Source organism: Ctenocephalides felis, unplaced genomic scaffold (genome assembly GCF_003426905.1).
Source record: "Ctenocephalides felis isolate EL2017-DRISC unplaced genomic scaffold, ASM342690v1 CF-g0.4_SCAFFOLD_03571, whole genome shotgun sequence".
Taxonomy (NCBI): domain Eukaryota; kingdom Metazoa; phylum Arthropoda; class Insecta; order Siphonaptera; family Pulicidae; genus Ctenocephalides; species Ctenocephalides felis.
Window position 1 is genome coordinate 20,632,474 of NW_020539725.1, and position 11,181 is coordinate 20,643,654.

At 28.7% G+C, this 11,181-nt stretch overlaps 2 protein-coding genes across 2 annotated transcripts in view; one reads left to right on the forward strand and one right to left on the reverse strand.

The window, feature by feature from the left end:
- Window positions 1-10: 10 nt before the first annotated feature.
- LOC113384845 (oxygen-dependent coproporphyrinogen-III oxidase-like) lies at window positions 11-6,496 on the forward strand. The gene is made up of 6 exons (XM_026622613.1): window positions 11-235; window positions 1,205-1,617; window positions 2,830-3,073; window positions 5,873-6,036; window positions 6,140-6,309; window positions 6,378-6,496. Exons 1-6 carry the CDS (start codon window positions 153-155, stop codon window positions 6,483-6,485), a joined length of 1,182 nt encoding a protein of 393 aa, XP_026478398.1. The 5' UTR covers window positions 11-152; the 3' UTR covers window positions 6,486-6,496.
- Window positions 6,497-6,838: 342 nt separating this feature from the next.
- The window catches only part of LOC113384427 (WD repeat-containing protein 43), a 14,912-nt gene continuing 10,569 nt past the window's right edge, over window positions 6,839-11,181 (reverse strand). Inside the window, exons 9-12 of the mRNA XM_026622141.1 lie at window positions 7,768-7,896; window positions 7,534-7,683; window positions 7,362-7,465; window positions 6,839-6,989 (exon numbers count right to left, since the gene is read on the reverse strand). Of these exons, the coding sequence (XP_026477926.1) occupies window positions 6,844-6,989; window positions 7,362-7,465; window positions 7,534-7,683; window positions 7,768-7,896 (529 nt within the window). The 3' untranslated portion in view covers window positions 6,839-6,843. The remainder of the gene's footprint in view (window positions 6,990-7,361; window positions 7,466-7,533; window positions 7,684-7,767; window positions 7,897-11,181) is intronic.

Sequence of the window (11,181 nt, forward strand, 5' to 3'; positions counted from 1 at the left end):
AATTCATGTAGTCATTTAAATAATTCCTACATTAATCACGATTTATTCCTTTACTATGAAAATCTCATAAGAGATGATATTTGAATGGATTTTGATATTATTTAAATCATTTACCGTTGACATATTTTAAATAGCATTAAAAATAGTTTAATATGTGGTGTAACAAGATCAGAAATTCTTTTAAAGCGAGTTCAATGCTTGGGATATTTCAACATGCCAAACGAACTAAACTTAAGTAATTTACAAATGATATTATTTTAATATCTTATTAGTAGAATTAGTAGAGTATTTCTTGAAAGAAATTGCGATATTATAATTGACGTTTGGAAAATAAAAATGATTGAAAATATATATTATACATATTTAGTTAACATATAAAAAATACAAAAAGTTAATATAAATAATGATAGCCGCGACTGTGCAACTAATTTTCAATTATTTCATTTTATTATTATTATTTTATTATATTATTTTATTAAAATACATTTTTCTGAGTTGTAAGAGAAATCAACAGGTTGCATGAACTTATATTTTTACCCAAAACTAGGGAAAACTTTTTATTTGGTTTAGTGAGTTTTGGTTTAATGGTAATTGTTTGGTTAAATGGATTTCGATGACTATAAGTGGCATTTTGTCTTAAACTTATATCTGTAATTAATCCAAATTAACAATTATCCAAATAAATTGGTTTTGGTAAATTATGAGGAATTTGATTTAGGAAATTTAATTATAACAATTGCTTGAGGAAGCTAAAAACTAAATTCTTTAATTGGTAATTACAAAGAGTTGGTGAGGCCAAAACAATTGTAATTGCTACGAGGAAAATACGTGACCTCTCCCAAAAACTAATCTATCTAATTCTCAACCAATTACACTTTTTTTCTAAGAAAATGCATTAAAATACATGCGTTTTTTGACAATTTTTTATAAAAAATATTTATCTTAGATATGATCTGGCTAACAAAGATTGTAAATTCAATTTAATATAAAAATAACATATTTATATAGATTCAGAATGTAATCTGATAAAAATGAAATTATGGCGAATAGTTTGCCTATGGTTAAATAATTAAATAAGTATCGATTATAATAATATCTTTCAAAGTTAAGGAAGATTGATGTGGAAAACTTACTTTATTATTTATTATTAAATGAACTAACGTAGATGTATAACAATTTGGTAAATATATTATTATTGCATTAGGTATGTTGCTGCATTTATTGGTACAGGGGTTGGCATTAGCAGCAACCTCAAAGACAAGCAAGTTGAAATGTCTGTTTCAAAAATAAACTGCACAAAATTTTTAGCTGACCCTATAACACCTGTAGAAGATTTACAAAAAACTCCAAACTCCATGCGAACAAAAATGGAATTACTTGTGCTACGAATACAAGGGGAATTTGTTAAAGCATTGGAAAATGAGGAAAATTTTGATTCCAAATTTCTGATTGATAGATGGAATAGGCAAGATGGTAAAGGGGGTGGAATTACTTGTGTTTTGCAGGATGGAGATGTGTTTGAAAAAGCGGGAGTGAATATCACAGTAATGACTGGTGAACTAAAACCCCAGGCCATTCAGCAAATGAAAAGTCGTGGAAAGCAATTCAAAAATGAAGGTAGGAACAATAAATTAAACATGATCTAACTGAAATATATTATGATCACAATATTTAAAGCAATTTTACCAAAAAAATTGACTTATTAAGTGAAAGGCTCCCTGATTACAAACATAATTTGAAAGTAGCCAGCTTTGAGATAATATTAATTGAAACTAATAAATAGTTAGTTTACAGTGAATTGAAGTATTGGAAGTTGTGGCATTTTTGGTATTGGATAATTATCGAGATTGTAAATCACACATAAATCTGTAGTCTGAAATCATTTATTCCACTTAAATAAAATTTTACAATACTTTGTGATTTATTTTTAATTTTTGACACAATTAAAATGTTTCAATCATAGATGCAAATATGCTCAACTATTTATTTTGGTCTTTGAAGGTGAAGGTTATAAAATATATTTATGTAACTACACCTAAGTCTGTTGTTACACGGTAGATTGGTTCCAGAAGAAGCCGTGTAAAAAAAAAACGTGTAAAAAAGACGTTGATCTTATACAAAAATGGGTGATTTGTTCCTAATCTCTAAAACCTATTAAAATTAGTGAAAAACTAGAATTTTTAAGAACAAGAATTCATGTTTATTTTATTAAATCAAATATATAATGCTTATTTTCACAAGCATAGTAATTAATGATAAAAAAGATATGCACTATGTAATATAAATTAAATGTATGGCAAGTTCAGGAACTAAAAAACTATGTTGTGAACGAAAAGAATAGGTTATTCAATTTGTAAGGTAAAAAATAAAATAGAATAAGTGATAATCATAAATACAACAACATAAATTTAATTGCTGTCGTCATCAGTTATTCGCATTCGCTTTGACCAGTAAAAATTGTTTGTACGCGCTAAAGGGGAATTCACCTAAATCTTTAAGCTAGTGTTCGCAAACTATCGATACTATCGATGGTTTCAGACATTTTTCCTTCATAAATACTTTTTTGTGATATGAACATACTTCGCAAAAATTAAATTTGTCAAACAAAATTTAAGTACATAAAATTTCAAATCGTGCTAAATGGAATAAAATCGTGTAAAAAAATTAAAAATATTCAATTTTCAAACCGTGTTATATCAAAACCGTGTACAAAAAGACCGTGTAAAAACAGACTTAGGTGTAATATTAATCAATATTTGACAATAATATTGTTCTTAAATATGAAATTGTTGATTAAATTTTTAAATATATAATTATTGAATAGTATAGGTGGACCACTAGAATTCTTTGCGGCAGGTGTTAGTGCAGTAATTCATCCCAAAAATCCTCATGTACCTACTGTACACTTTAATTATCGATATTTTGAAGTTAAGGATTCAGACAATAAACTTCATTGGTGGTTTGGCGGAGGAACTGATCTCACACCCTATTACTTATATGAAGAGGATGCAATGCATTTTCACAGAACTTTGAAAAATGCTTGTGATCTTCATGATCCAGCATATTACCCAAAGTAAGTATTAACTATTGTACTAGTTGTATTCAAAATTTTATGGTTATTATATGGAAGATTAATGCTTTGTTATTTGAATTACCTTACTTTATTCAGTGATAGTTTTTATTGCACTGGCAGTATTTTAATATATTGCACTCTAATTTAGAAAACATAAGGTAAAATGATTTGGGAAATAAGGAATCCACTTTTTATATATAAGAATGTATAAAAAGGTACATATAGATCACTATCTCTGACCAATTTATTATTATGTTTAATAATGTTGTGGGTGGTGAGCTGGATAGGTGGGGTGTATGCACAAAATATTATAGGGAGAAACACACAAGACAAGAAAAGCACAAGGTATATTTGAACATTAGAAATATAATGTAAGACAATTTGAATATTGGTATGGGTTTCAAATATTACAAAAATTTATAATATTATATATATATATATATATATATATGGGTAATACTGCCCTAAAGCAAGTCCGTGAGCTGAAAAAACTCAAACTCAATTCAGGAAGAAAGTAGTGTGAGAGTTTTCCCCATTTCCATTTCACACCGCAGTTTCCGAGATGGGCTAATTTTCAATTGGAAACATATTTTGATTGATCTATATTTTCAAGTGAAAATGCGACCCCATCCAAATCGGTCCGCGCGTTAGCAACCTTGGCCATATACAGTACAGGCCAAAAGTTTCCGGACACATGAAAAAAATCTCATTTTCTGAGTTTTTAGCTATATTTTTCATATAAAAAAAATTTTATTCAAGTTAGTTTTGTATATTCCACGTGTTTCCACGTAGTATTAATATTTAGTGACTGATTTGTAACCAATTTGTGAGAAATGATAGACTAATTAGAAATGAAAATGTTAAAATGTCACTGCAGTCGATTTTCCTGAATATGACCACCCTTTGCTTTGATCACTGCAGCGCATATTTTTGGTAATTTTTCGTCCAATAGAACTGTTGTGGGACGAGCTTAAACGCCGCGTGAAGGATTTGCATCCAACCAGCCTTCCTGCCCTGTGGAATTGCCTTAACGAGTCCTGGAAGAACATACCTGCGCAAACATTGCAGAAACTCGTCGAAAAATTATCAAAAATATGCGCTGCAGTGATCAGAGCAAAGGGTGGTCATATTCAGGAAAATCGACTGCAGTGACATTTTAACATTTTCATTTCTAATTAGTCTATCATTTCTCACAAATTGGTTACAAATCAGTCACTAAATATTAATACTACGTAGAATGTACAAAACTAACTTGAATAAAATTATTTTTATATGAAAAATATAGCTAAAAACTCAGAAAATGAGATTTTTTTCATGTGTCCGGAAACTTTTGGCCTGTACTGTATATAGGGTTGCAGAAGATAAAAATTAGCAAAATTGCAAACTAATGTAATGAAACAGTATAGGCGCATTGTAATACGAAATTGGTTCACCTGGACATGTAAAATTAAGATGCCTGAAACTTTTAAAATAACTTATCAAAATTTTTTCTATATATCGATTTTCAACTTTATCCTATCCCTCGGCAGAGATATTAATAAAAATATGCAAATGTAGCTCTATTTTAAATTTAATTTTGTCATTAATGAAGTAGAACAAAGTTGGTGTGGCTGTATTCACACTTTGATTAAATCTTCAAAATGTTATTTATACAAATACTAGCAAACCCGACGAACTCCGTTTCGCCACCAGATGGTTTCGTGAGAAAGATGAAGAAATTTTTTGTATGTTTTATATTTGAAAAGGAAAAATTTGATTTTATTATACAACAGTAATGAATTTATTTCGATTACAAAAATGCAGTATTTTTTAGTTGAACTTCTCTAAGTAAATGAAAGTAAATCCGCAAATTTTCCGTTTCATTGAAGTGCTCTTTGGTAAACCACATTTTTTGTTTTTTGGTCTGACGTTAACACGAACAAAGCGGATGGTTTTCCAACTCGTGAACAGGCAACGTATAACTACCCATGTGAAAAACAATGATTTTCTAAATAATCTATTTGAAATTTATCCCGCGAACACTAAGCGATTGGCCTTGCGACTTGTTATTGCGAACGCAAGGCAAACTGGATATTGCAATCGTTTGAAGTCAAACGGAAGACCAGTCAGAATCATTGGTATGTCACCAAATCGCCAGCAATTTTTGATTGAATGGTGAAATTCAGGGCGTGTACATCATTATTCTTTGCGGCAAGAATTGCTCGTTGACTTAACCAAGCATAATTCTGATAATTCTCACTAATATCTTTACTCGAATTTTTATTTACGGTGCGTAAAGTTCCAGCAGCTTGCATTAAGGCACGATGCCATGCACAACGAATTTTCTTAGCTATAAACCTTGCGGAGCCCGAGACCTTTCCAACGAATGCAAAATTGTCGAAATCGGTTTGTGCGTTCTGGAGTTATATCGTCAGGAAGGAAAACCCGACTTGTTTTTATATATATATATATGTAGATAATCTATTTGAAATTATTTAAAACAATTGTTGATTATTTTTATTACTCGAATTTTTAATTACGGTGGTTGAAGTTCCAGCAATTTGCATTGGGGCACGATGCCATGCATCACTAATTTTCTTAGCTCTAAACCTTGCGGAGCCCGAGACCTTTCCAACGAATGCAAAATTGTCGAAATCGGTTCGTGCGTTCTGGAGTTATTTCGTCAGGAACGAAAACCCGACTTATTTATATATATATATATATATAGAAGATATATTAAATTTGGACGTCGTCATGGCGTTGCGATATAAACACAATATATAAATAAATTTTGTTGACCAATAATTATATTTCTCACAGATTTAAGAAGTGGTGTGATGATTATTTTATTATACCGCATCGCGATGAACGAAGAGGAATAGGTGGAATATTTTTTGATGATTTGGATTCACCATCTGCTGATGAGGCATTCGAGTTTATATCAACATGCGCTGATTCCGTAATACCATCATTTTTACCAATAGGTAAAGAGTTATTATGAACTGATATAATACATAAAATACTTTTGTTACTGTTCACATATATATTGTACAAATACTTCATAGATTCTTTGCATTTTATTTGCAGTCAAAAAAAGAAAAAATGTTAACTACAGCTATAGAGAACGTCAGTGGCAGCAGGTCAGACGTGGTAGATATGTGGAATTTAACCTAATGTATGACCGAGGCACTAAATTTGGTCTTTATACACCTGGAGCTCGTTATGAGAGTATCTTAATGTCTCTTCCTCTAAATGCGGTATAAATCAATATTATCATCATCATCTTTGGAAGATAAATCAATATTGTTTCATTTTTACATTTTAGCGATGGGAATATATGCACAAAGTACCAGCTGGATCAAAAGAGGAACAACTATTAAAAGTATTAAAAGAACCTTATGATTGGGTATCATATAAAGTGAACGAAAAGTAAATTTAAAGTAAAAGAAAAGTAAATCATTTTTATATTTCTATAATTAATTGTCTAAAATCTTATTAATAAATTATAAAAGATATTCTTGTTAAATTGATAGTTTGATTCATTGAATTTTCAGGTTTTCTCAAGGTACAGTTGACAGTAACCGATTTTAAGATTGCAAAATTAACAATCGATAGTTTTTGAGATCTTTGGTTACTTCATAAGCATGAAAGTACCAAATTTAAATTGTATTTTCTGCATATTTTATGCACTTTATTTTGTTATGAGACTTTAAAAAATAAAATAAATATTTGTTATAATGCAAGTGTATTTACAATATATACATTTAACTGCATTATTTTTTTCTGATAAGTTAATCAGACTCTGAAGTAATTTCGTGTGTATTATTTGCATCAATTACCATTTCCTCATCTTGTTCTTCATCTGATACTTCATCCCAATTATCATCTGATGAAGATTGCAAAGCTGCAATTTCATCAGATTCTGATTCACTTGAATCTGGAAGCAAATACAGATGATATAGATGAAGGAACAAAGCAATTTATAGAATATATTTTAATATTTTTAAGATCCAGCAGATCACAAGCAAGAAAAACAAGATGCTGTGCAATAAGGACAATATTGTAATATTGAGGACCATGGTAGAATGGTGCCAATTTTGGTCAGGTGTAATACAATTGTTAAGATATCAACGACAATGGAAATTGATTGAAAAAATTGCAATATAATCCAAAAGTAATTAATGGTCAACCTATACCAAAACTTAATTTTATATAACTAATTTACAAAATGTATGTAAATTTCTCAAATTTTTCTAATATTCTAAGGAGAAAATGTCATATGGTAATAAAAAAAATTGCGGACACTTACCTGGATCTTGAAAAACTAATAAATTCTTTTCAGTGTATTCTTCATTGCACTGATCTTGTACTGTTGATATTTGATTAATCAATAAATCTAAACGACCTTGTAATCTGAAATTATTAAGAATATGCTACATGGAATAAATTAACTTTTAATGATATCTATTTGAAATATATACCTTGATAAAGGTTGTAAGAGGTTTAATCGATTCTCTATTAATCCAAGACACGGTGATAATATCTCTACAAGTGTTTCACTTCCGACAGACATCAGATGTGCGGCATGTGATTGCAGTAGTATCCTAAACCACATTGTGCCAATTTGTGAGCTGAAAAATGAAAATAAAAAATAAAAGAAGGATCAATAACAATTTTTCATATGTTTAATAATATATTTTTGTAACAATATTAACCTTAGTGTTTTACCATGTATATAACTAGTTAGTTCTCGAATGAGAGGTATGAGATATTGAACAGGCAGTCTGCTGATGGTATTTTGTATAATTTTCTCGTCCTTCTTCATGAGAACACCCTGCAATATACTGAAAAAATATATTAATAAGATTGTTGAAAAAATAACTCAAATACACATATACATACATACTATACTATACATACATACACATATGAATAAATTCAAAAATATTATATTAGTTTATTTTTATAATTATATGTATTTAAACATATAATAATAAAATTCTTAAAAAATTTTAGATAAAACTTAGAATTGGTAAACTAACAATGCAAAATACTAATCTATCTAATAAGATATCTATATCTATAAAAATGCCAGGTGTAACTTTCAAATCAAAATATAGCTAATATTTAGTCACAAAAAAGCTCAATTTTGACATATGAGAGTGCTCATGTAAAAAAAATGTCCAGGCAACTAAATAATTTGTTAAAACTCATAAAGTATTCATTACAATATAAGGAAATCAAAAAAATCTTATTTTAAATTATCATAAGACCTACTTTTTATCTTTGCTGTGAAGTCCTTGTATTAACAAATGAGACATGTTGTCATATTTTGGCAGACCCTTTGTTGGACTATCAACCGCTAAACTCAAATTTTCTAAACGACTCTCCATTGGTAACTCAATCTGAAAAGTAAATTATCACAAAGTTGATAATAATTTGTTTATTAAAATAAATCATGTAGCTAAATAAAAGTCTAATGCACTTTTTTATATGAAATATATACACAAACCTTTTTTCCACTACTTCGCTTTAAGTTATAAATATGACCAGAAGAAGGACCTAAATATTCCACATCTTGTGTTTCAGTCACTTTAGTCTTCTCTATGTTTTCTTTCAATTTTTTAGCTGAGGAATATGGATCTTGCCTTACTAAAACTTGTATCTTACCAATTGCTTGCGGCTTCTGTAATAAAAACATTACACATTAAATATAGATAATTTAAAAAATTTGAAATGGTCAAGTTTTTACAGCATATCCTTAACAAAGCAAATACACATTGATTTCTTTTATTTAACAAAAATTTAAGTTTAATTTTTAAACCATAGTAATGAATTTAATATTTCCATTTTTATAATTATATCAACAAAACTAAATATAGAATGATAAAGTCAAACAATATCGCCTCAAATATTCATAGATAATTATATATTAAATTTTTAATGAATGTATATATTAATTTTTAGGGGGTGCTTATTTTTATTTTATACATTCCAGAAACGAGATATCGACTTATAATGATGATCATAAATAAAATAATTTTGAAAAAAAAAACAGCAACTTTTAGCTCAGAAAAAAAGAGATAAGAAAAAAACCTACTATTTTCTCGAAAGTCATATTCAGATAAGTGCCATAACCAATAAGAATTAGGTCTTCATTTACTACATGCCCAGTGAGAATTGGTATTGATTGAATTTTGTTATTAGAAGAATTTTGTTTGTCAAATACAACTTGTAATGTAAGCTTCGGTTTCACAGGTTTAGACAATCTTCTGTAATAAAAGATAGAAGTAAGAAATGATTTATTTAATGTGAATTACAAAAATAAGTATTTGTGATACAACATAATTTTCTCACCCATTTAATATATGTTTATAAAAATGTAGCACACCACTTCTTGTAACAGCTGTTAAGCACAATCCATTGTCTTGAGAATTAAAGTCAATGGAAAGAGAATAAGCTATATCCTCCATTTGAAAACTAGCATATGGCATCTTATCCTTTATCTGTAAAATTGAATTTATAAGTTTGTGACACAACCTTATTCATTCTATAATATATAATACCTTTGTTATGCTAACGATACTTATTTAAAAATTTTGAATCACAATTTAAAGCTTATTATGAATCTATTCATGAAAGAACATAACTAATAAATAGTACATAAATAAAGCATGCATATTTCACCTACTGTAAAGAACATAATGCTCCTGAAGTTCCGATCAACATTTATGGTATAATTTTAAAAGCACAACAAAATTAAATGCGTTTTTTTATGGTATTTCGCTTACTATAAAAAACTAGTCTAGTATAATTTATTCATCATATTAACAATAAATAAATTAAACAATCTATTAATTAAGAAATACAATGACAAAAATTAGTTAATAGAAAAATTACTTCTCCAGAAATATTCCAAGCATTCAATATGCGATCGTTTCTACCGCCTGACACAACAAATGTATCATTTTCGCCATCCTCATTAGCAATTGTTACAGATTTCATGATTGACACAATTGAACTATGCCCAGTAAATGATTTAAGTAATGTTTTGTTTTTCAAGCACCACATCTGAATAGTTCGTGCTGCTGAAAATAACCTTCTGTGTTGAGAGATAAGAAGTAATGATGTCGGAAACTCTTTTCCAGCACTCCATGATCTGAAAACAATGATATATTCAAGAATTTTGTATGCCAACATACAAGAAAGTTTGATAAAAAAATTTAACCTAATACACAACTCAAAGTGCCGTTTTCTAAAAATTGTTTTTAACTAGTAAAAAATTGTAAGTTTAATTGACTATTATGAATATTGAGAAATTTAATACATTACATGCTTTTTCGACGACTTTTCAGACACCATTCAATTATCGTAGAATCATCAGCACAAGAATATGCAAAATCACCTCTTTCATAAGAAATACAAGTGATTGATCCACTGTGTCCAGTTTTTGCTGAAAAATCACAAGTCACAACATAAAAGTAAAACTACTAAATAAATTTTTATTGTTTTATAATGATTACCTTCCCCCAGAGTTCCAGTAATTTTGCCTTCATTAAAAGAATACAGTAACACACTGCCATCATTTGTTCCTAATAGTATTGTATACCCCTCCTCTTGATCTACAGCTATAAAACTCTTATCAGCAGATTTACGTTTTTTCTTCTGTGGATGTTCTTTCTATATTTAAAAAACTATTTTATTATAGATTCAAATACGTACTAAATGTTAATATAAAATTATTTAGGTATAACCTATAAAATATATTAAAAAGCGTAATTACTCAAATTCATTAATAAAATACCTGATTTTTAGCAAATTTTGAAGGAGAATAAAATTACAAAAGCCTGATCATTTATCGAAAACATAATTTTAAGCCATACCACGTGTATTTGGACTAACCGTGTGCTTTATCCCTGCAACATGTGCATGGTGAACTTAAATGTAAGTTTGGTGTAAATTCCTGTTTTAATGCATTATTTTCAGTATCCCAAATTTTTAATTTTCCTTCAGCAGTTATACTGGCATAATATTTTATGTCCGGCGAAAACGCCGAATTATTTATATTTATCATTCCAACAGCCATTTCACACTTTAAAAGACTTGCACTCAACTTATTTATTTGTGGT

Coding starts and splice junctions, on each gene's coding strand:
- LOC113384845 (XM_026622613.1), top strand. CDS start 153: ATGTGGTGTAACAAGATCAGAAATTCTTTTAAAGCGAGTTCAATGCTT. Junction 1,618..2,829: donor AAAGCAATTCAAAAATGAAG/GTAGGAACAATA, acceptor TGAATAGTATAG/GTGGACCACTAGAATTCTTT. Junction 6,037..6,139: donor ACCATCATTTTTACCAATAG/GTAAAGAGTTAT, acceptor TTTTATTTGCAG/TCAAAAAAAGAAAAAATGTT.